General features: G+C 44.2%; 1 protein-coding gene across 1 annotated transcript in view; it reads left to right on the top strand.

Moving 5' to 3' along the window:
* Nucleotides 1-26689, top strand: part of LOC122539786 (plexin domain-containing protein 1-like) — a 276627-nt gene that overhangs the window by 95395 nt on the left and 154543 nt on the right. The window contains exons 3-4 of the mRNA XM_043674842.2: nt 12811-12954; nt 17193-17262. Of these exons, the coding sequence (XP_043530777.1) occupies nt 12811-12954; nt 17193-17262 (214 nt within the window). The remainder of the gene's footprint in view (nt 1-12810; nt 12955-17192; nt 17263-26689) is intronic.

Raw genomic sequence — 26689 nt, 5'->3', positions numbered from 1 at the left:
TTAACCTGGTGACAGTGAAGGAACGGTGATATATTTCCAAGTCACTATGATGAGTGATTTAGAGGGGAACTTGCAGAGAGTGGTGTTCCCATGTATCTGCTGTTCTTGTCCTTCTAGATGGAAGTGGTCTTGGATTTGGAAGGTGCTGTCTAAGGATCTTTGGTGAATTTCTGCAGTGCATCTTGTAGATAGTACACACTGCTGCTATTGAGTGTCAGTGGTGGGAGGGAGGGGATGCTTGGGGATATACTGCCAATCAAATGGGCTGCTTTTATCTGGATGGTGTCAAGCTTCTTGAGTGGTTTGGGGCTGCACTCATCCAGGAAAATGGGGAGTATTCCAACCCACCCCTGACTTGTGCCCTGTAGATGGTGGACAGGCTACGGGAAATCAGGAGGTGAGTTATTCACCACAGGATTCCTAGCCTCTGGACCTGCTCTTGTAACCATTGTGTAGCCAGTTGAGTTTCTGGTCAATGGTAACCCTGACGATGTTGATTGTGAGGGATTCAGTGATGGTATCACTAATTGAATGACAAAGTGTGACAGTTAAATTGTCTCAAATTGGCGATGGTCATTGATTAGCATTTGTGTAGCACGAATGTTACTTGCCACTTGCCAGCCCAAACCTGGATACTGTCCAGATCTTGTTGCATTTCAACATGAACTGCTTCAGTGTCTGAAGAGTCATGAATGATGCTGAACATTGTGCAATGATCAGCAAACATCCCCACTTCTGACCTTCTGATGGAGGGAAGGTCATTGGTGAAGCAGGTGAAGGTTAGGTTTAAGACATGACCCTGAGTAACTTCTGCAGAGATGTTCTGGAGCTGAGTTGACTGACCTCCAACAACCACAAACATCTTCCTCTGTGCCAGTTATGACTCCAGCCAGTGGAGAGTATACACCCCCTCCCCCCCCCCCCAATCTCATTGATTCCAGTTTTGCTAGGGCCACCTACCACCCCACCAATCTCCATGTACAGCGCATCATCCGCCGTCACTTCCGCCACCTCCAAACAGACCCCAGCACCAAGGATATATTTCCCTCCCCTCCCCTATCAGCTTTCCGTAGAGACCACTCCCTCCGCGACTCCCTTGTCAGATCCACACCCCCCACCGACCCAACCACCACTCCCGGCACCTTCCCTTGCAACCGCAGGAGGTGCAACACTTGCGCCCACACCTCCCCCCTCACTTCTCTCCAAGGCCCCAAGGGAAACTTCCATATCCGCCACAGATTCACCTGCACCTCCACCCACATCATCTACTGCATCCGCTGCAGCCGGTGTGGCCTCCTCTATATTGGGGAGACAGGCCGCCTACTTGCGGAGCGATTCAGGGAGCACCTCTGGGCCACCCGGACGAACCAACCCAACCAACCTGTGGCACAGCATTTCAACTCCCCCTCCCACTCCACCGAGGATATGCAGGTCATTGGACTCATCCACCGCCAAACCACAACAACCCGACGGTCGGAGGAGGAGCGTCTTATCTTCCGACTGGGAACCCTCCAACCGCAGGGGATGAACTTGGACTTCACCAGTTTCTTCATCCCCCCTCCCCCCACCTTGTCTCAGCCGGATCCTTCCAGCCCGGCACCGCCTTCCTGACCTGCAGTCTTCTTCTTGACCTCTCCGCCTCCACCCTACTCCGACCTATCACCCTCACCTTGACCTCTTTCCACCTATCACATTTCCAACTCCCCTCCTCCAAGTCCCTCCTCCCTACCTTTTATCTTCTCCTGCTGAACACTCTCTGCTCATTCCTGAAGAAGGGCCTGTGCCCGAAACGTCGAATCTCCTGTTCCCTGGATGCTGCCTGACCTGCTGTGCTGTTCCAGCAATAAAGTTTCAACTTTGATCTCCAGCATCTGCAGACCTCACTTTCTCCTCTATGATTCCACACTCGGTCAAATGCAGCCTTGATGTCAACAGGTGTCACTCTCACCTCCCCTCTGTAATTCGGCTGTTTTGTCCATGTTTGACCCAAGGCTGTAATGAGGTCAGGATCTGAGTTGCCCTGGTGGAACCCAAACTGGGTGTCACTGAGCAGGTTATTGCTGAGCAGATGCTGCTTGATAGCACTGTTGATGACACCTTCCATCACTTTACTGATGATCGAGAGTAGACTGATAAGGCCGTAACTGTCTGGGTTGGATTTGTCCAGCTTTTTGTGTACAGACCAATGTGGGTATTTTCCACATTGTCGGATGGATGCCAGTGTTGTATCTGTACTGCAACAGCTTAGCTAGAGGTGCTGCAAATTCTTCAGGATTTTGTTGCCGGATTGTTGTCAGGGCCTGTAACATTTGTAGTATCCAGTTCCATCTTTTGATATCACATTTCCGTGGGAGTGTGAGATACTGCACCTCAGCTCCAACAGGGAGGTGGACAGCTAACTCATTACCCTGGACCTTTGTCAAAATTTCCCACCCCTACATGATGGGTGTACTGTCCGAAATGGCATATGGGGAGAGAAGCCAAAATAGGATTCAGCTGCTCTAGCAAAATGTCAGTAAGGTACTTTCAATCAATGGGCAGGAATTAGAAATCCTTCTGAACAATCCTGGAATCAAGCAGGTGTGTACACTGTCCCTTGTCCTGTGAATGGATTTGATAGAATTCCCTGCTGGTTCCACCAGCAATGATGTATGCACAAGTTAGGTCACTCCCCCAGAGGTGCTCAGGTCAAGGCTCCCTGCACATGGACATTGTCCCTGTCTTCTGCTGACAGTAGGCTGAAACAGTTAGCATTAGTAGCCAGTTGTGACTAGCTTCATGAGCCAAGGTAAGTTGAGGCAAGAGCAAGGTTACGTTGTTCGGGAACTGGGCCAACTGTCCCCCTCACTGTCAGGTCCAATTACATGAAGGTGCTAGGGATATGATTCAGATAGGACAGGGCATGTGATAAAAATGAGAAAGAGCAAGTAGCCTTTTTCTGACACATGAGAGTGATGCTGGCTCTCCATTGTAGGTGAGAACCTGGCCATGTGGTGTTTGTTACTCCTGCTGGGTCTGGCCCACTATTCATTCCTGCACCATGGAAACCATCTGAGTCACCTCCATGCCACCTGGATGTCAGAAATGGACTGATTGACACAATGTACAAATCTTTAGATAAATGGGAAAGGTACGTCCTCACCTTCATCAACCTTATCACCCTCGTACTGATGGATACCTCTCTCTGCAGCTGCATCAAGTTGTATGCAGATCCTCGGTTTGCAAACACCATGTCCCTAGGATGGGTCTGGTCATATCGCCATGGAATGTTCCATATAGCTACAACATGCCAGGCTGCCTGTTCCCCTTGGCCACTGCACCCACCCCCCTCACCACGCCCTCCCCCACCCCCTCCACCCCCCACCACTCCCACCCCCTCACAGTGAAAAAGGGTGTGCGGAGTGACATCTTCGAGGACAAGGCCATTTAATATCCTCAAGGCCGTGTGAGAAAAGGAGATAGCGGGTCCTGTCAGATGGTTACCTGAGCAGCCAGTCAAAGAGATTTAGCAGAAGGTCTTGTTGTCAGAGCTTACAAATAAGCACCAAGACATAGGCTGGAAGCCGGTGAGAAAGATCCTTGGTGTCAGATCCTTCATACCCAACCCACGGAGTCTCTCCATCCACCCCAGAATTTTGCCCATAAAGTGATTTCTTTTATGAGTAAGAGACTGTTGTCCAAATCCCATTGGAATGTTCCTTTGGGAAGAGATCTGGAGAGAGATTGATTGATCTTAATGAGGTTCAGCCCGAGTAGTTCTGTGACACAGGGCTAACCGACAGGATCATTCCAGGGACATCCATTGAGAAAAATGTGGACTCTGCCTGGAGGACTATCAGTTGAGTAACAGATGCTTTTCTGTCTCCCCAAAACCTGTGGGTCGTCTAGGGTAAAGGGTTGGTCTCAACCTGGTGTTATAGACTGACACATTCCAGTGCTCAGGACTCCATGCTGAAGGACACACTTAAGTATCTGTACCTAAGATGGCGCTGTAACTGGCGACTGGTAAACCTGAGTCCATGTGACAATAAAGCTAATTCTAATTCTGCCATAGAGGCACCATGAGTTAAGGTCACTGTCCAAGGCCTTTAGGCCATAGCGCACTGAGGAGCTAGAAACTGGAATATCCCTTGGGCTATGTGCCTGACCAAGAATGTAAACATCAGAGGCACCTCAGAATCGAACATGGGGATGGAGAAAAGTTTATTTTGATTACAGTTTTTCAATTTGAAATGTTTTGCTCTCTGGCTGTATGCCAGATATGGAATTTCTATCATAAATATAGACTATTACAATTGTACTGAGGCACCTAACAGTAAAACATGTTGCTTGGAGACAAGTTGAATTTTATTGCAGATTCTGTATTGTTCAAGTGAAAATGTTCTGTAATGTATTATCACAAATTTATGAATGCAAACTTGCAGACAGTGTTATTCCTATGCATCAACTACCTTTATTCTTCAAGGTGACGGAGGTCACAGTTCTGGAAGAAACTATCAATGGAGATTTCTGCATGGTACATATTGTGGTTACTGGGTGCCAGTGTTGGAGGGAGTGAACAGTAAAGATTGTAGATGGGTTGTCAATCAAATGAACTGCTTTGTCTTGTTTCTTGAGTGTTGGTGGAGCTGTGTCTATCCAGACAAGTAAAGAGTATTCCAACATACTTGTGACTTACACCTTACAGAGGGTGGCTTTTTGGAGTCAGGAGGTAACTCACGACAGAACTTGTAGCCTTTAGCTTGCTCTTGAATCCACATGGACAATGGCAAAAGTACAAGGATTTACCTGGAGACAGAAAACATACGACTGACCTAAGAAAGCATTCAATCAGCATTGGCTACTGTAAGGTCCCTGACCCTGCTCAAGCTCTAAAGAGCAAACTCGAAATGAAATGAGTTCCTTTTTTTTAATTGATTCTCCTTTCTTTTATTTACCTTTTCATGGGATGTGGCCAATACCAGCACTCGCTGTCCATCCCTAATTGCTCTTGAACTGAGTGGTTTGCTCAACAAAATTTCACAGGGCAATTAAGAGTGAACCATATTGCTGATGGTCTGGAGTCATATGTAAGCCAGACCAAGTAAAGATGGCAGATTCCCTTCCCTGAACAGTGGAGAATGAGATGAGTTTTAAAGGTAATCAATCATAGATCTCATGATCAGCAGAATTGAGCCTTGCATAATCCTCTAGACTATACACATTAAATTTAAATTCAATTGGTTTAAATCCCGAGCAAAGGGCCTCGGTTACTAACCCACTAACATTATGATTTTTAACACCATTTTCTCTCAGGGTTTCTCTGAAACAGGTCAACTCTCAGGCAGACTTTTTTTAAAAAATTCATTCACAAGGTATGATTGTTGCTGGTTAGGCCAGTATTTATTGCCTATTCCTGTTGCCCAGAGGGCACTTAGAGTCAACCACAGACCAGAAAAGGATGGCAGTTTCCTTCCATAAAGGACTTATTGAACCAGATAAGTTTTGCCCAACAAGCAGCAATGATTCATAGTAATCATTAGAATCTTAATTCCAGATTTTAAAAAGAAAGTATTCAAATTTCACCATAGCAGGATTTGAACCTGGGCCACCAAAACATTACCTAGGTCTTTGGATTAACGTTCCAGCTCTAATGCTACCAGGCTATTGTCCCCTCCTTAGCGTAATGTATGGAGTTCTAAACCTGTCGAGGATAAAGTATCAGCTGCTTTGTTGGTAATATTTGAGGAATCTCTGCACAAAAATGATCGAAGAAAGAAAATGGTGATCTGGCATTACTGAAATTATCCAAAATGATTGTCAAAAAGTAACATTTCTCCCAAAACTAAGGCAGTGAATCTGGTCGCTTTCCTGACCTGAGACTAGACATAGCTGAACAGATAGTTTGGAACAAAATTATCCTTTATCATTAAGACACAGAATTAAGCTCTTTCTGATCACGTGTTAGATTAGGTTAGATTGGATTTTACTGTCACATGTACAAGAGTACATCATCACGTTAATGGGCATTTATTAACCACCCTTTAAATACTGAAGTGACTTCCCTTTCTTCGGTAATATTACTGCCAGGTTGGCCAATAATGGGTCTTAGATTCATTGGTGAAAAGTTGGCTATTTACACTTAAAAACGAGGAACTGTGGAGATCTGGAATAGACAAAAACAGAAATTGCTGGAGAAACTCTGCAGGTCTGCCTGCATCCGTGGAGAGAAACAGAGATAATGTTTCAAATTCAGTGACCCTTCTTCAGAGCTGCTTTCTATGTTTTTGTGGGCTATTTGCACCTCATTTCCCTGGGTCAGCTCACTTGTATAACTTCAAGCACAGATTTCAATCAGATCTACATAGAATCATAGAATCTTGAGAGGCCAGTTATGGCAGAGGAGAAAATCTCTGCACACACTGAATAGAAGAGGTTGGAATTGATGGGAACGGTCTCAATAAGTGTAGGGCCTGTGATTCTGTGCTCAGGTGGCTGGATGTTGGAATGATCAGGTTGGTGCATGGGGATCAAAGCCTGTCCAGTAGGGATGGATTCGGGATTCACCTCCTTGCATCATCTATTGTGGATGCTAATGAGTGCTCTGGGTCAGACCTACTTTCAGGAGGAAAACTGAAGGAGAAGAATTGCAATGAGCAGCAGAACGTCTCACATTCTCCAAAGGGTCTCACCAACCATCCATTGTCAACCAAATGCCGAGAAAAGATGTGGAGGAGGTAGGGAAGGGAGGTACAGACCAGATGCTGCAGAACCACTCAGTACCCGATCTCATCACTTCATAGTAATGCTGAAGAAATTGAAATCTTCAGAAACAAGTCAGTGGGGGGGGAGGATTGAGAAGGGAGGAAGAATTCGAGCGAGTGAAATTAACATCAAACCAGGTGCAGAAAGAGAGGGAAAGCAAGATTAGATGGAAAGACAGAGTGAAAGAGGCAGAAAGGAAACAGAGGATCAGATTGAATGGTGGAGAGACCTGAAGGGTTGAGTGACCTATTCCTGCACCTAGTTTCTCTGTTTGAAAGATGTAAAATGTAATATTTCTATCTAAAGGAATGAGACTCCCGCTTTAAATTGGCCACTTGTGGATCAATGGGTTCAACTGGAAGTGAATGCCATATAGAATAACCACGACTGTAAAGGAGACCATTTGGCCCTTCAGATCTCGTGCTGGATTTCTGCAAGCACTAGTTTCACTCGCAGGCTTTTTCCCTGATGCTTCTGAAGGACCCTCTTGTGGTGCAGCGTTAGTGTCCCTACCCCTGGACTGAGAGGACTGGGTTCAAGTGCCACATGCTCCAGATGTGTGTAATAACACCTCTGAACAGGTTGATTAGGAAGATAGATTCAATAGAAATGTTCCCTCGTACTTTTCCAGTTCCCTTCTGAAAACCATCACTGAATCCCTCTCAGGCAGTACCTTCTGGATTGTGACCGCTGGCTGCTTAAAGTCATTAGGAGATTATTGCATGATTAAAAGCCAATCTTTGCTGTTAATTACGTCATATAATTTTCTGCCCTAAGTTCAATGGACAATTAATTTGCAGAACCAGTTAATTTTTAAAATAACAGGGAGGTAGGGAGGAAGATGCTGCTAGTGTTAATTTATACCACTCCAGTTTCTGGAGGTTCACAACATATCTCCACTGAACTCGGTGACTGAATGGCACATCAACGTTGGATTTAATTAAAAATCCTTAAGCACCACCTTTCACAGCACAAATGTTAACAGTGTTTTATGGTTCATAAGACATTTTCCCACCTTCATGTTATTAGAGGAAATGGTGCTCCTTAAGAAATTAGGTGAGACACCTGAAGATAAATGTGGGAAGTTAAATCCATTAGAAGTTGGGATGCTAGTTCTCATAAACTTTGTGCAACATTGTCCTGCTGTAAATGTTATTTTGGAAACAATACAAAGGAGGGAAACTTTACCAAGAAACAACCAAGGCTGATTAGGGATAGTCAACATGGCTTTGTGCGTGGGAAATCATGTCTCACAAACTTGGATGCATTTTTTGAAGAAGTAATAAAGAGGATTGATGAGGGCAGAGCGGCAGATGTGATCTATATGGACTTCAGTAAGACATTCGACAAGGTTCCCCATGGGAGCCTGATTAGCAAGGTTAGATCTCACGGAATACAGGGAAAACTAGCCATTTGGATACAGAACTGGCTCAAAGGAGAAGACAGAGGGTGGTGGTGGAGGGTTGTTTTTCAGACTGGAGGCCTGTGACCAGTGGAGTGCCACGAGGATCAATGCTGGGTCCTCTACTTTTAATCATTTACATAAATGATTTGGATGTGAGCATAAGAGGTACAGTTAGTAAGTTTGCAGATGACACCAAAATTGGAGGTGTAGTGGACAGCAAAGAGGGTTACCTCAGATTACAATGGGATCTTGACCAGATGGGCCAATGGGCTGAGAAGTGGCAGGTGGAGTTTAATTCAGATAAATGCGAGGTGCTACATTTTGGGAAAGCAAATCTTAGCAGGACTTATACACTTAATGGTAAGGTCTTAGGGAGTGTTGCTGAACAAAGAGACCTTGGAGTGCAGGTTCATAGCTCCTTGAAAGTGGAGTCGCAGGTAAATAGGATAGTGAAGAAGGCGTTTGGTATGCATTCCTTTAGTGGTCAGAGTATTGAGTACAGGAGTTGGGAGGTCATGTTGCGGCTGTACAGGACATTGGTTAGGCCACTGTTGGAATATTGTGTGCAATTCTGGTCTCCTTCCTATCGGAAAGATGTTGTGAAACTTGAAAGGGTTCAGAAAAGATTTACAAGGATGTTGCCATGGTTGGAGGATTTGTGCTATAGGGAGAGGATGTACATCTTTATGACTCTATAAACACAAACTTCTTCTTCAGATTTCTTGGAAGTATTTTTCACTCATGACAGAGTGATGCTTAAATGGTCATATGGTAGAGATTGGACTCTATTCATTTCTTAGTAGCTGGGAAGTTGGAGAACAGATTAAAAAGTTGGAGATGAAGGAACTGCATGGTGTTAACTTGCTTTTAGGGTTTGCCAGTTGAGGAGGTTATAGTCCCGATGGAACACCAATTGCAACTTTTTCTGGCAGGGATTAAAGCTGTATCTCTCACCACATTCCTCAATCCCTCCTGGTTTTCCAGGACTGCTCAACGTTGCTGCATTTCTGACAATGCAAGCTTTTGTGGGAAACCACTATGACTTGGCCCCTGACCTATCCCAACATTCTCACAACAACAAATGTCTTGTATAATGGTGCACCCTCCTTCCAATCTACCCAACGTATTTCTTAATATGGAGTTGGAACTGAGGCTGCTTGGGTGTAGTCCTTGGAAATTGTCAAATTGTATATTGAAAATGTTTCATTCTGTTTAATTGTAGGTGCTAGAAGATATGTTCTTAGCTGGTATCAATCCTTTGCTTGGATATGATGTCACCAATTGTTCTTGAAATCCTTGTCTATGGGCCATATTTGTAATACTTGTCTATGGCGCATATTCAGTGGTGGTAGAGTAATCACTAAAAAAGTATTGGCAGAAATGGCTTGAATAACAATAAGTAGTTTGTTACATATTAACTAAAATACAGGTTATATGAGCTTAAGACCAGTTAATTATATCACACTTGGTAAGAAAAGTTCATATCTGTTAAGACTTCCCAGGCTAACTCAGGTTGTAAATCTATTGTCATTAGAGGAAAGGCTAATAAACTGGAATAACTACAACAGACAACTAGAGCTGACTAGCTCCTTCCAGAGAGTTCTTTATATCCTGGTGGGTGGAGCTATACAAAAGATCAGAGTTAACCCTTTCAGGCTAACTGCCTTATATAACTGTAGAACGTTTTATACGTTCACCATTGAGATGATTTTAGCCGAAAGCTTTTGGGAAAGTCATTACTATTTGAGGGGGAATTGGCTTCACCTTATTTTCAGGCTAGATGTGCTCAGAATGCTCACCAGACACCGAAGGCCCAGAGTTCATCATAACACAGCTTTAATTCCCGTCATAGTTCAGGCAAGCAGGGGACACCAAACAGGTGCATGGGGATAACTCTTTGGTTCAATATGGTCCGCCATTGGCCCTTGCCGAATGAACCAGTAAAACTTGTGAATGATATATACTGGTCTGCCTCGTCTTGTATACTTCAAAATCATATAGGTCACTCAGTCCATTAAATCGACATCAACTCTCCAAAGAGCATTGCACCAAATCCCTGTAACCCCACATTTCCCATTGCTAACCCACCTAAGCCTGCACATCCCTACACACTACAGACAATTTAGCATGGCCAAACCACCTAACCTGCACATCTTTGGACTCTGGGAGGAAACCCACGTAGACACGGGGAGAATGTGTAAACTCCATACAGACAGTTGCCTAAGGCTGGAATCGATCCCAGGTCCCCTGCACTGTGAGGCAGCCATGCTAACCACTGAGCTGCAGTGCCGCCCAATGTATGGGCAGTTAATTCATTTACAAGAATTATTGTTTTTGTTTTATTGTTCTTTTCAGGTGGATGGTGAAGTTGAACGGAAGTGAGTGCAGCGAGGGGTTGTTGTGGGGGGAATAGACGGGAGTATTGGCTTGTTTTGCAGGCTGGGGCTAGAACGATGGAGCTGTGAACCTCACTCCTCCACTTCAGAGGGCTCCGAATCAGTGGACACAGTTACCCCTTTCCTCTCAAGTTTTAAAGCAATTGAGGTTTTTGAAATGAGTGGGCTGGACAGAGTGACACTGTCTCCACTTGTAAAAGAACAGGAGGGTACAGATTCAAACTCATGTGTTAATGAAGAAATGGTGATGTGAGAAAAATCTTTTGTTAAGGTCTCGAATGCACTGCTTGGAAGTGCAATAAAGGCAGGTTCACTTGAGGCATTCAAGGGGGGCATTGGATGATTATTTGGATCGAAATGGTATGTGGGAGATATGGGGAAAAGGCAGGAGATTGGCACTGGGTAATAGGCTTGAAAGAGATAATAGAGCTGCTGCAGCACAATAGGCCATAATGATTCAGTGATTCCGTGAACCGAAACGTTGGTTGAAACATAAAACATCCTGAAGAGTCTTGACAGAGTAGATGTGGAGAGGATGTTTCTTGTTCTGGGCGAATCCTAAACGAGAGGTCATTGTATAAGAATAAAAGAAAACATCCGTTTGAGACAGAGATGACGAGAAATGTTTGCTCACAGACGTTGTAAGGCTGTGGAATTGTCTTCCTGAAAAGGCAGTAGGAGCAGGTTCATTGAATATTTTTGTGGCCAAAATGGATAGATTCTTGAATAGTGAGGGGGTGAAAGATTATCAGGGGCAGGCGGGAATGTGGATTTGACATCACAATCAGAGCAGCCACAATCTTCATGAATGGAAGGACTGAATGGCCTTTGTTTGTATGCTTGCAAGTGGAAACCTTAAAGGTGGTCGTATATTATTCATGATGTGGAGGTGCCCGTGTTGGACTGGGGTGGACAAAGTCAGACGTCACACAATACCAGGTTATAGTCCGACAGGTTTATTTGAAATCACAAGCTCTCGGAGCGCTGCCCCTTTGTCAGGTGAAGTGGACACTTCACAGGTTCGGAAAGCCTGTGATTTCGAATAAACCTTTTGGACTATAACCTGGTGTTGTATGACTTCTGTATTTTATTCGGTGTAAGCAAGACTTTAACACATGTTAATGGCTGAGCAATGGAATTCAAGCATAACAAGCATTACCTCTGTGCCCTTGCTTTGACCTGCTCTGTAACCTCCACGATTCCCAATTGTCCTGCTCACAGCACCATCTCAACAGTCAACGTGACACGTATATGTTTAGTCCCCCATCCTTTCCATATCTGTGGCATTCCCTGCCCAGTGAAGCAGTCGAGGATACCTCATTGAATATCTTTTAAGGCAAAGGTAGATAGATGTTTGAACAGTAAAGGAGTTAAGGGTGAGAGGATGGATAAGTAGAGCTGAGTCCATGAAAATATCAGCCCTGATCTTATTGAATGGCACAGCAGGCTCGAAGGGCCAGATGGCCTATTCCTGCTCCTAGTTCTTATGTTCTTAAGTATTCACCTTAGGGATCATCCCAAACCTCTGTCCAAGTGTTCAGAGCACCCTCTCTTAAAACCCTGCCACACAGCAAAATTTACCCTGTCATTATTTTGGAAACAACCAATGCCGGAGATCACAACAGGTCAATCAGCATCCATGGAGACAGCAAACTAACATTTCAAGTCTAGATGACTCTTCATCAGAGCTGAAGTGAGGTGTGGAGGGGAAAGACAGGAGGCTGGAAGAACATAGCAAGCCAGGCAGCATTAGGAGGTGGAGAAGTCAACTTTTTGAGTATTAACCCTTCTTCAGGACTTTGGATTCCAGTTTCTGAAGTGTGGAGGGGGCAGCATTTATGCAATAGTGTGGGGGAGGGGACTGGTATTGGAGTACTGGGGGTGAAAGGGCATCGATAGTTCAGATTAAGTGATCAGAATGCGATAATGGCAGAACTATGGTGTGTCTAACTGCCAGACTAGGAAGAACAGACAGTCCCACTGGGGAAGGGGGGGAGAGGAGATAGGGGGACAGACAATGTAACAAGCAAAGCTAACAGAAAGGGAAGGAATTGATTCACAATTTGACAGCGTTGAACTCAATATTGCTCTTCCCTGTCATTACCTTGTTGTGAGTTGAACTGTTTGGAGTATTTGGAATAGTGTTAATAAACAAGAGTAGGTTGAAAGGTGAACTGATGAGAATATGAAGGACAAAAATGAGTTAGCTTGGATTTTTGCACAATGTTGGATATTTTGGCTGTAAATGTGAGTATTGTCTTTCAGGAAGACCACCATAACTACTACATATCCAGAAGCTATGGGCCAAATGACTCCAAAACAAAGGAGCTCTGGGTCGACTTTGCGAAGGTGGACAAGAGCAAAGTGAGGGTCCATGGAATTCTCTCAAACACACACCGACAAGCTTCAGTAAGTTCCTCGGTTTCTGTTCCCGATTTGAGAATGATTCTGTGTAGTGTAATGAATGTTTCACTCCCAACCGTACAGCCCATCCCAACTTGTTACGTTTGTGTGATACTGTGTTTTGTCCATCACACGGATTAGAAAATATTGGTCAGTGCTTCCGAAACATTTTCCCACCCTGACCCTGGAACAGGGTTTGAAAGTTGTCATGTGAAAACAAAATACAGTGGAGGCTGGAGACCTGGAATTAAAAAAAAAGCGGAAAGTGGTGGAGAAACTCAGTGGTTCTGGTAACATCTGTGTAGAAGGAAACAGATGAACATTTTGAGTCATTATGACTGTTCCTCAGAATTTCTGAAGATATGTGAAAAACTGGGACTGGGTGAATTGGGGGAGGTTTGGTGAGAGCAGGGCTGTGTTATAGAGGGGTCTCAGCTGTTATAACTCAGCTGCAACTCTATGGAGGCAATTAGTGTCTCAGACTTTGTAGCCCCACATGGGGTCCCGATCCATACTTTGGGAAACCCCAACATAAGCAATCTAATGGCTTGTAACTAAAGCCAATGGCAAGGATTGACATGAATGTGTACAATGTTACGACCATAAGACATAGGAGCAGAAATTGGGCCATTCAGCCCATGGAGTCTGCTCTGCCATTCAGTCATGGCTGATCAGTCTCTCAACCCCATTCTCCCGCTTTCTCCCTGTAACCCGTGATCTCCTTGATACTCAAGAACCTATCTATTTCAGTCTTCCAAATACTCAATGACGTGGTCTCCACAGCCTTCTGTGACAGTGAATTCCATAGATTCCCCACTCTCTGGTTGAAGAAGTTTCTCCTTATCTCCATTCTAAAAGGTCTTTCCTTTACTCTAAGGCTGTGCCCTCAGGTCCTAGTCTCTCCTATCAATGAAAACATCTTCCCAACATCCACTCTGTCCAAGCCATTCAGTATTCTGTTTCAGTTAGATTCCCCCTCATCCTTCTAAACTCCATTGAGTATAAACCCAGCATCCTCAAACGTTTCTCATATGTTAAGCTGTTCATTCCTGGGACCATTCTCATGAAATTCCTCTGAACACGCTCCATGGCCAGTACATCTTTCCTTGGATATGGGGCCCAAAACTGCACACAATACTCCAAACAAGGCAACAGTCATAGGTCATTGAATCACTACAGTGTGGGAGCAGGCCATTCAGCCCATCACTGACCCACTGAAGACCCAGACCCACTCCATAACCTTGCATTTCCCATGGCTAGTTCACCCTGTCTGGACTTTATGGGTAATTTAGCATGGCCAATCCATGTAATCTTGATATTTTTAGACTGTGGGAGGAAACCAGAGCACCTAGAATGGACCCACACAGACACAGGGAGAACATGCAAACTCCATGCAGACAGTCACCTGAGGTTGGAATTGAACCTGGGTAACATAGCACCATGAGGCATCTGCTAACCACTGAAACATGAGCCTGCAAAGCCATAGTTATCATGACATGAACCTGAATGGGGAAACCCCAATGGATTTTTAATCCATTGCCTTAACCATCCAGCCATTATCACAAGTGTTCAATGGTGAAGTTTATTTAACTGCTCAGAAATCATTTTGCTGCTTACCCAGATTTTGTTTTTAAATTGAGAAGTTGATGTGAAGGAAACCATTTCTATGGTTAGAGATACCTCCAATGTTGAGACTGAGCTGATGAGAGGAATAAGGAAGTAATGTTTGAGTCATGTTTCAGCAATCTGGGACCTTACTGATCCTTCTTACAGCAGCAATACGATATCCTTTCACCTAGTGCTCTCTCGCACTGCTTTACATTCAGACACTTTATTTGTCTTTTGACTGTCCTTTGCTTTGTCTTAAATGGTATGTACCAGTAAGGCTTCCAACTCTAGATGGCCACATTTCGGACGTTATGTCATATGGCCTCCAATCCACAACCATCCAATGGCTGCAGTTATGTCATTGGCTGCCCAATTTGTCTGTCCTCACATCACCCACTTTCTCAAACCAATCTTCAAATGAACAGACCCTTCTTTACACAGGTACGGCCTTTATATACATGCACCTTCAACTCTACTGGGGCACTGTGAGCAGTGCAGGACATCTCCCCTCAAGAGTGAAGACCTTGAGAGATTGCAGCATGTATTGACCAGAAGGATACAAGGACTGCACTTACAGGGGGAAATTACAAAATGCAGGACTGTTTTCTCATAAAAATCTCCGATCTGAAAGCAGGCCATTCAGCTCATGAAGTCCACACTGATCCTCCAAAAGATATCCCCCATAAACCTGCATTTCCCATGGGTAACTTATCCTGGATGTGCTGTACATCCCTGGACACTATGGGCAATTTAGCATGGCCAATCCACCTAACCTGCACATCTTTGGACTGTGGGAGGAAACCCATGCAGACACGGGGAGAATGTACAGTTCCAGACAGACCGTTATCCGAGGCTGGAATCAAATCTGGGTCCCTGCTTCCCCAGGAATTTAGAGAGTGAAGAGATGAATCCATCCGAGTTTTCAGAATATAAGGGGACCAGAGCAGTTAGGTAGAGAGAAATTATTTGGCTGGTTTGTGAGTTTATGTCAACAGGGTAAAGTCTAGTGTCAGACCCCTCAGGAGGGAAATTGGGAAATGCATCTACACACAAATGGTGGGAGAAGATTGAAACTGTCTTCCACAAATATCACTAGATCAATTGCTCACTGTAAAGCTTATTTTTATTAGCCACAGGTGTTAATGAATGTGGAGCAAGGCAGCGATATGGACTTAGCTTGTGGAAACCGTGACTCATTGCTTAGATTCAATTCGATTTCCTACAGTATGGAAACAGGCCATTTGGCCCAACAAGTCCACACCAACCCTCAGAAGAGTAATCCACACAGACCCATTTCCCTCTGACAAATGCACCTAACACTATGGGCAAGTGAGCATGGCCAACTCACCTGACCTGCACATCTTTGGACTGTGGGAGGAAACCAGAGCACCTGGAGGGAACCCACACAGACACAGGGAGAATGTGCAAACTCCATACAGACAGTAGCCCGAGGCTGGTATCAAACCCGGGACCCTGATGCTGTGAGGCAGCAGTGCTAGCCACTGAGCCACCGTGCAAATGGGCTGAAAAGCATTCATGGCCTCCCCACTCCACATTGTTCGGTTCTTGATTGTCTGTCAAACAATCACTTTCCTATATCCAGTATTACCAGAGCTGCGAAGCAAAATTAAATCTGTTTCAAAATGTATTTCTTCATTCCCCTCGGGAAACTGTTTTCCCCTGCGTTCCTGGAATTAAGTCTTTGATTCCAGAAGGCTCCTGGATGATACTGGAGAGCTGGGACCTTCACCCCCCATCTCCATGTACCAGGTGAGCAATGGGGAAGGGATTTGACGGTGACAGAGATGTGGAGGGGATGTTTGGTTGAATCACATTTTGTGCACTGATTTTTTCCTTCAGCAGCCCTCAGCTAAATTGGAGTTATCCAGTTTTCACTCCATTTAAAACTTGCAATTTAAGTATAGGAGTTAGGATGTCATGTTGCAGCTATACAGGACATTGGGTTGGCCACTTCTGTAATACCACGTTCAATTCTGGTCTCCCTGCTGCAGGAAATATGTTGTTAAAGTTAAACAGTGCAGAAAAGATTTCCAAGGATGTTGCCAGGATTGGAGGGTCTGAGTTATAGGGCGAGGCTGAACAGGCTGGGGCAATTTTCCCTGCAGCTTCTGAGGCTGAGGGGTGACCTCATAGAGGTTTATAAAATCACGAAGGGCATGGATAGGATAAATAAACAAGGTATTTTTTTCCAGGGTAGGGGAGTGCAGAACTAGAGGGCATAGGTTGAAGGTGAGAGGGGAAAGGTTTAGAAGGGACCCAAGGTGTCACTTTCTCACACAGAGGGTGGTGCATGTATGAAATGAGCTGCCAGAGGAAGTGGTGGCATCTGGTACAATGACAATGTTTAAAAGGTATCTGGATGGGTATATGAATAGAAAGAGTTTCGAGGGATATGGGCCAAATGCTGGCAAGTGGGACTAGGATAATTTAAAATATCTGGTCAGCATGAATGGGTTGAATCAAAGGGTCTGTTTCCATGCTGTACATCTCTATGACTCTAAGACAAAGGGTATTTTTTTTAAAGTTGGCCATTTTTACTTGAAAAATCAATGCACTTACTCTTGTGTTTATGCGGTTTGTGATGAACTCACTTGTCATTTCAATTCTTTCTGCAGAGAGTGATTTTGTCCTTCGATTTCCCTTTCTACGGCCATTATTTGCGCCAGATCACCATAGCAACAGGAGGTAAGTGGCTCGTGTTGCTGGCAAAGAGTACATTTGTCACAATGCAGTTTCTTACAAGGAATCAGAATTTCTCTGTCAGGTACGGGACTGCAATTGAGTTTGATTTCTCCAAATAACAGCAGAGTCGCTGACCGCAGATGTGCTGCGTAAAAAAGATTCTGCTTCAGAATAATTACACTCAGGATTGCATTTGGCTTCCCACCCGAAAAACAAGCAGAGTTGCCCGGTTCATTTGGAGCTTAGTGTTGGGGGGGCAAAACCTGTTTTGTGTTCGGCTTTTTCAATTTTGTTGGTAAGCTAAATGAACCAAATGTGGGATTAGAATAGTCAAGTACTTGTTTTAGACCAGTGCAGTTTCAATGGGCCGAAGGGTGTTTTTCATCTGTGCTGTAGACTTTTGATGATTCCTCTGACAGCCTGCCCATACACCCCATTCCTTCTGCCAGCATTAATAGCTGTGAGAGGTTGTGAAATTTGGAAACGGGATCAATCACATTAGAAATGAATCAGCTCAGCTACTTGCACTAGAGTTTTTCAATAGTTATTTCGCACTAGTTTAAGATTCAGTTCAAATGAGTGAATGATTTTATTGTCACATATATATCATGGAACATACAGTGGAAGCATTGTTTTCACCACAATCCAGTGTCATTTTGAGTTACAGATAAAAATAAAAGAAATGACTTAAACAGAGTTCATCTTCTGTTCAAATTGGGATCTCAAGCACTGCTCCAGGATTCCTGCAAGGTGTTCCGGTCCTCAAGGAGTCCACTCTGGGAACAGCAACAGTGATGCGAATGCCCCAGGAGACCATGGTTCTGGTGCTGCCACCGTCGTCTCAGCAACACCACCAGGACTCCCCACTCCAGGCACTGCCATTGTTGCCAGAGTCCAGGCTGTGGGCCTACCGCCACCAGGAGTATACAAACCAGGCCTACCACCACCAGGAGTATACACACTGGGCCTACCAGTGCCAGGAGTAGACACACTGGGCCTACCACTGCCAGGAGTCGACGCAGTGGGCCTACCACCACCAGGAGTCGATGCACCGGGCCTACCACTGCCAGGAGTTGACACACTGGGCCTACCACTGCCAGGAGTAGACACATCGGGCCTACCACTGCCAGGAGTCGACCTACCAGGCCTACCACTGCCAGGAGTCAATGCACCGGGCCTCCCACTGCCAGGAGTCAACACCCCGGGCCTACCACCACCAGGAGTCAAAGCACTGGGCCTACCACCACCAGGAGTCAATGCACCAGGCTTACCACCACCAGGGGTCGACACACCGGTCCTACCATGGCCAGGAGTCCCTGCTCCAGGCACTGCTGCTGCCCGAGTCCAGGCTCTGGGCTACCACTGCCAGGAGTCCCCGGTCCAGGCACTGCCACTGCCCAGGGCTCCCTGCTCTGGCCACTGCCGTTACTGCTGGGAATCCCTACCAAAACTGCCAAAGCTGCAACCACAGCCCCACCGACACCACTCCAGCCTTGGTGATGGAGAAAGAAAAGAAAAAGAAAAAAGACAAAAAGGAAAGAGAGAAAAGGATGCCACTGGCCTGAGCAGCAGGCACAGGAGCCTGAACTACCTACAGTGCTGGCGCCACCATCTTGAAAACAATTACATGCAACTCATCTGCCTTTGCCACACTGCCAGGTTGCTAATGCAAGCTAGCATTGACTCAAGAAGGTTTCTCAAGTTACCTTCATTTCCTTAGGCACTGGCCAGCATTTTATTGACATTTCCTCTTGTCAATTTTTTTTGCATTCTTTCACAAGATGTGGGTCTCACAGCCTAGACCTGCACATATTGCCTATCTCTCACTGCACTTGAGAGGATGGTGGTGAGTTGCTGCCTTGTATCGCTGCAGACCATTTGGTTTAGAGACACCCACACTGTTGTTAGCAAAGATTTTGACCCAGTGGCAGTGAAGGAACAACAATATTTATTTCCAAGTTAGGATGGTGTGTTGCATGGAGGTGAACTTTTGGTTTTTGGTGATCCTATGCATTTGTAGCCTTTGTCCTTTTAGAAGGTACTGTATATGAAAAGTGCTGTATAAGGATGTTGCCGAGTTGCTGCATTGCATCTTGTAGATGGCACACATTGAACATCAGTGGTAGAGGGAGTGAGTATTTAAGGTAGTGCAGGGGGTGTCCATCAAGTAGCTTTTTGTCCTGGCTGTTGTCAAGTGTTTTGAGTGTTGATGGAGCTGCACCCGTACGGGTAAGTGGAGAGTATTCCATCACGCTTCTGACTTGTGCCTTGTGGGAGTCAGGAATTAATTTACAACAAGCCAATTAGTGAATGCTAATTAAAGTAGCAAATGGTTGAGTATAACCTGTTTAAAGTGTTATTTTCAGGCATTTACAATAAGACTGCTAATAGGTAGTGAATTGGAAACTTCAATTTAAATCCTGGTTTTGGTTATAACTGCATTTTCGGTTCATTATTAATGCTGCACCAGGTTAGTATGCTTAGATACATTGTGGAATTCAACTCAATAGAATGGAGAACTGCATTTTATCTCATTGCTTCATGGAAGATTTTATATTTCTGATTGCACTCATCATTGTTGGAGGAAACTTGGTCTGTAACCTGCAAGTGGAATTCTGAACACAATTTGACTGCAATTGCAAAATTGCAACACAGAAACGATTCCGCAATATTTAAAGTCAGCTATTTATCTGGGATAAAATGTTTTGGAATAACAGCCATAAAAAAAAGGCCATCTGAATGTTGGAAAAGTGGAATTTGAGCAAAGTGGAAAAGAGAATTCAGAGATCACAATGTGTGGTCTGATGTTTTAAGCTACTGTCAGCCTGTGCAAACTGCAAGTTATTAAAACCAATTGATGAAGGAAGACAAAATTTCAAGGAACATGTTAGAGACTAAGTTGGTTAGTTTTGACTTGCACGCCTGCTAACAGGTGATGCCAGGATCACAGGCAGTCCCTGGGTTCTATCTTGAGTCCATTTGAAAGCCAATTCGTCCGCAAGTCAGAACACAGTGCAGGACCTGATAAAGTAGTCATTAGGAGTACAGGATATGTTTAAATGTGCATCCCTGTATGGGTTTGTTATTGTATATACAAGCATTCGAAATCAAGAGCTCATAGTCTTGAACTGCTGTAGATCTGAAAATACACTGTGCTGGTTGGTGGTGGGAAGGAGGAAGATGTAAGAGATTTATTAATGAATTGAATATTTAGGCACACTAGTGCATTTGATTTTATTTCACTTCAAGCTTTTTAACATAGAGTTAAAATTGGATCTCTGTCTCCACTTCGCACAAAAAGAAACATCCAGCAAAAACCCTGTATAATGGGAACTAGAACCTGGATGTGGGTTTGCTTGCTAAACTGGAAGGTTTGTTTTCAGACGTTTCGTCACCATACTAGGTAATATCATCAGTGAGCATCCGAATGAAGCACTGGTGGCATGGCCCGCTTTCTATTAGTGTGTTTAGGTTTCCTTGGGTTGGTGATACCATTTCCTGTGGTGATGTCATTTCCTGTTCTTTTTCTTAGGGGGTGATAAATGGGATCCAAGTCAATGTGTTTGTCGATAGAGTTCCGGTTGGAATGCCCTGCTTCTAGGAATTCTTGTGCATGTCTCTGTTTGGCTTGTCCTAGGATGTTGTGTGATTTTTAACTTAATTTATTGACCTATTCAATGTCTGTTACCTTTGAAGATGTAAGTGTAGTTCATATTCATCCCATGTTCAAGATAATGTCAGGAAAAGAGAAAAAAATTAATCTTAGATGTACAAGATAGTTGGTAGCAAGATCATGTTTTAAAGGCTGCTGCTCAAATAGAATATAAATAAAACAGAATGAAATGAATAACGAAGCAACTAAGAAGCTGTTTCATTTTTGATACCCAAAGCAAAAATGAATTGAGAAGTTAGGAGCTAAGCTCTGAGAGAGAAAAGGAAACAATGCAATGGCCAATTTATTTGGCAGTCAGGTGAAAGTTCAGGGTTGGTATAGTCACAGTGACAACAATAAAGATATGAAATTATTGGAAGGCAAAGGAACAGATTGCAAGACAGTAGGCCGATTCTCTCTCTAACCAGGAGTGAAGGTCATAGAGTTATACAGCATGGAAACAGACCCTTCAGTCCAATTCATTGATGCCCAAACTAAACTAGTCTCACTTGCCACCATTTGGTCCGTATCTCTTTAAACCTTTCCTATTCATGTACCTGTCCGAAAGTCTTTTAAACGTTGTAACAATACCTGCATCTACCACTTCCTCTGGCAGTTCATTCCACATACGCACCACCCCCTGTGTGAAAAAATAGATGAAAGCAAAAAGCTGCAGGACATGGCAAATAAAATCGGAAAATCCTGGAGAAAATCAGCAAAAATGGTAGCCTCTGTGAAGAGAGAAATAGAGTTATCCTTGAGTCGAGTATGGCTCTGCTGAGATTCTCCAGCACTTTCTGTTTTCATGAAAGTTATTCATGTGTGTGTGTCTGTGAGTGGGAAAGAAATTCACTCATCATATGGTGGTTAATTGAACAATTCCAAAACCATCAGCACATTTTTAACACATTTTCTTATCAAAAGTATTTAAATTTACAAAAAAAAAACTGGTTGGTGTACAGCAATGAAAGAAATGAACAGTTCAGGATATTTTTTTTAAAAGCTCCTTTTCTGTGAATTAAAATCAGCTTCGTCTCAGGTTGTAGTTTGCAAACTTTAATTAAAATATGTATTTTTGGTGATAAACCCATTTTCAGCTGTGTTTATATAAGTGCAGCAGGTTGGCACACTTAAATACATTGAGGAATTATTTTTAATGGAAATGAGAAAAAACAAACTGTTACATTGCGCAGTTCCACTGATTCATGAAAGCGATTGCATACCTCGCTATGCTCAGAATTGTTAATTAGAATGATGGTTCCCATTTCTGCGTTCACTCTATAATCAACCATTGTCGTGACAGAACAGGACAATCCTACAGTATTGAAGGAAGCTATTCTCCAAATTGTATCTCTTTGAAAGATCTGTCTATTGGTTCCACCTGTCAATTCTTTGACTCAAACCTTTCTAACTGAGTTGTCTTTGCGTCATAACCAGTTGACAAGTTCAGGTCCCTATGAAATCATCATAGAATCCCCACAGTGTGGAAACAGGCCAGTCAGCCCAACAAGTCCACATGGACTCTCTGAAGAGCATCCCACCTAGACCTTCTACCCTATCCCTGTAACCCTGCATCTCCCATGGCTAATCCACCTAGCCAAGCTATCCCTGAACACTATGGGTAATTTAAGCATGGCCAATACACCTAACTTGCACATCATTGGACTGCAGGAGGAAACCAGAGCACCTGGCAGAAACCCATGCACACACGAGGAGAAGGTGCAAACTCCGCACAGACAGTCTGTCCAAGGTTGGGATTGAACCTCGTCCCCTGGTGCTGTGAGGCAACAGTGTTAACCACTGAGCCACTGTACTGCCCAGTCTGATCCACCAATGTTTCAGGCAATGTGTTCCACATCTCGTCAAGCCTCTATGTCGAAATACTTTCTTTCCACTTCCTCTCTAGTTGATCTGTCCATAATTTTATTTCCATGTTCTTTGGTTATGAATTGACTTGCCAGAGGAAAAAGCTTCTCCTTGCTTGTTGTAACAGTGCTCCACATGAAGGGATTTTGCAGTTGACCTGAGCAATTATAGGTCCGGAAAGGTGCTCAATACACAGAGATCCCTGTCTGACCCAATTATCGCGTGCACCTTAGATCGAACTAAAATAAAGCTGATGGAGATGAAAGATCTACCAACATTCACTGTCTATGCATGGGTAAGATAAATAGACATGTGAGAAAATTGTTTAAGAAATGCCAGTCACTTGGAAAGTGTGGTCTGGATTTTCATACAGGTAGCAAGAGTTGAGGAATAGGCTGTTCATCTTGAGTAAAGGTGGTTCTGGAGATATGGTTTTAATTGCTGGTAGGGAGATGACAATGATAGGTGTTAAGTGCAGGTTGCAGTTGGTACCTATTGACTTAGGAAAAGGACCAGAGAGCCCCAGAGGTCTCAGTCAGGCTGTGGTTCCCCTGGAGCTCAGGTGTTCCAGCACTCTAATGGATTTCCGACTCTGGTCTAGCCTGATTGTGGCAATGGGGAACAATGAGGGGTGATGTTGAGGAGGCATAGCTTAACACGGGGGAATGAAGGAAGATCTTTCTGAAATTTCAGTCAGACCTTTCCATGCAATTTACCATCCACGACATCTCTGAGGTGGCATGGATTATGACTGTAAGAAGAGCTGGAAATTGTGAAGGATTGCGACATCCCGATCTCTGAATGGAAAAGGCCAGGTCAGAGCTTTGGCTCACACCCTTCCCGGGAAATTGGCTCAGGAATCCCAAAATTGGAACCATCCCACTGCTTTTAAAGGGCACCTAAATCATCAAATCCAGGCCTGTTTCCTGCTGCTAGTGGGGGAGGTAGGCAGGAAGGCAAGAGTTAAATCTTCCTGTGCCTTTCTTTATGATGACAATTTTATAAAAATGTGAATGGCAGTTTCTTCAGGCAAGATGTTGACGGAGACTAGGATAATTCTCCCTCTGTAATGTTTAGTTATCAAAAGATTTGTAAAATGCATGTGTGTACTGAACTGTGTAATTCAATGTATGATCTTTCATGGCAGACTGGCAAATACAATGCGAAAACTCATACAGTGTTTGTTCAAACGGTTCCCAGGAAAAGAGGAGACAGTGCTAATTCTGTAGTAACCGCAGAGTGTTAATCTGAAACGGAGTGAAATTTCTCATTAACAATGGCATCTAGCCCTTACAATGCTGCCAGAACCAAGAAAGTTCTTACGTTCCAAGGCCAACTGTTCTGTAGGCTCAGGCACTGAAAATTCCACCAATTAAGCTGCTCAAAGATTGGGAACTGATTTACGAAATGTGTTCTTAACCCTGGGCTATTAGAACGGACGCTGACCTCACCACTTCAAACCGACCCTTCCAATCACCCTCCACCATTTTACTCCACTTGACCACTTGTCTCCCACTCAAATGAGGCTGTGTTAAAATCAGGCTTTGACTTAATTGCAATTGTCCTCATCGGTCCTCAGCCAGGGACAGCGAAAGCCCATGTCCGTGAATGATCTGGAATCACTGTGTGAATGTTTAGGTTTCACTGTAATTACCTACTCTCTAGTACAGTCAAAGACCTCGTGACAAACTTTATTACTGGCCTTACATTCAGAAAGAAGGAGAGGGATAGGGGAAACGGTTGTAATTATAGAGAGCTGGGAATATATGGAATGAGCTGCCAGAAGAAGGTTAGATTAGATTGCTTACAGGCCCTTCGGACCAACAAGTCCACACCGACCCTCTGAAGAGCAGCCTACCCAGACCCATTCCCTTACATTTACCCCTTCACCTAACAGTACCGGCAATTTAGCATGGCCAATTCACCTAACCTGCACATCTTTGGACTGTGGGAGGAAACCCACACAGACACGGGGAGAATGTTACAAACTCCACACAGATAGTCACCCAAGGAAGGAGTTGAACCCAGGTATTTGGCACTGGGAGGCAGCAGTGCTAACCATTGTGCCACCGTGGAAGTGGTGGAGATTGGTACAATTACAGCATTTAAAAGGGTATATGAATAGGAAGGGCTTAGAGGGATGTGGCCAAGTGCTGACAAATGGGACTAGATTAGGTTGGGATAACTGGCCAGCATGGACAAGTTGGACTGAAGGATCTCTTTTGGTGCTGTATATCTCTATGACTCGATGTGACCCACACAATAACATATAGATTTTTATTAGACAAGGATTACAGATCCATGGCAGGTAAATGGAGTTAAGATGCAGAGTAGCCAAGATCTGATTGCATGGCAGCAAGTGCATGGGTAAGGAGGCACCCTCTCCCCATGGCCCCATTTACTCATCGAGAGTTGCTGAGCCTCAGCAGATTCATCAAATAAGCTTTGATGCAGAATGCCAAATAAATATAAAAGGCCATTGCAAAATGCTCAGAGTCACGTGGGCACAAAGCAGTCTGTGCCTATGACATTATGGAAATCCAGTTATCAGGAGCAATGGGAAATGTCTGTGCATCTGTAAAGTAGATTCTAATCACTCTGTGCATCTTCGTTTTAATCTTCAGACTTTTGCTTCAATTCAGAAAATCCCTCTGTGCTTCAAATATAAGCTATTGTAAAAAACAACAAGATAACTTGCAGGGATTTTATAAACTATATCGAACTCTTGTGTTCAGAAGTGATGAGCCAGTCTCAACCCTATGATAGTGGTGAAATGACCTCACTCCAAGGGGGTAGTAGTCAATGCAGATGCTTAGAGGCATAGAGGCTGGTCCCCTAGCTGGGCACTGTAGAAACAGAAGTCACAATCTGTCAATACAAGATCGATTATTTAGAAATGAACTGAGGACAGTTCCTTTACTGAAAGGGCCAGGAACCTTATGAACTTTCGAATCCAGAAGGCAATTAATGCTTGGAGGCTGATATTTTCAGGAGAGCGATAGATCTTGGACAACAAAGGCTCAATGTTCTTACTTTCTTTCTGTGGGGGAGGGCAGGGGAAGGTGGGAAACAAGTGATCTGCTGATGACCATGTCCAAAGTTTTGCAGGGGTGCATTTGCCATAGTAAATTACCCACAGTGACAAGGGATCATAGAATCCCCACAGTGTGGCTATTTGGCCCAAGAAATCCACACTGACCCATTCCCCTGCCCCATTACTCTACATTTACCCCTAACTAATGCAGCTAGTCTTGTTGTTGTGTCATCATAGTCTTACCAGACCATAGGGTTGCTCTCTCATTAGAGAGAAGTGACTGGTGGTGATTTAATCTTAGGGCCACCAGACCTCAGGCAATGGAGGAGGTTCAGAAGGAAAGACCTTCATGGTAACCTCAAACTGGTGATGGGAATTGAACCCATGGTGTTGGCAATTTAGTGCTCTATAATCCAACAATTCAGCCAACTGAGCTAAACGGAATCCCCTTTCACCTAACCTATACATCCCTGAACACCATGGGCAATTCACCTACCTTGCACATCTTTGGATTGTGGGAGGAAACCGGAGCACCTGGAGGAAACCCACGCAGACACTGGGAGAATGTGCAAATTCCACACAGACAAGTCACCCGAGGCTAGAATTAAACCTGGATTCCCTGGCTTTGTGAGGCAGCAGTGCTACCCACTAAGCCACTGTGCCATCCAGGTATCTGAATGTTAGGTGGGTTATCCAGCTTCTCCTTATAACTGAAACCCTCTAGTCTCGGCAACATTCTCCTAAATTTATTCTGAACCCTTTCCAATTTAATAATGTCCTTCCTACAGCAGAGCGACCAGAACTGTACACAGTACTCCAGAAGAGGTTATAGCAAGTTTTGAGAAGATTTGTAGCTCAAATTGAGGTTTTGGATTTAG

This window comes from Chiloscyllium plagiosum, unplaced genomic scaffold, assembly GCF_037043375.1.
Source record: "Chiloscyllium plagiosum isolate Xiang-an unplaced genomic scaffold, Cpla_swu_hap1 HiC_scaffold_32, whole genome shotgun sequence".
NCBI lineage: Eukaryota > Metazoa > Chordata > Chondrichthyes > Orectolobiformes > Hemiscylliidae > Chiloscyllium > Chiloscyllium plagiosum.
The sequence above is the reverse complement of the archived record's forward strand: the minus strand, read 5'-3'. Positions and strand labels throughout refer to the sequence as shown.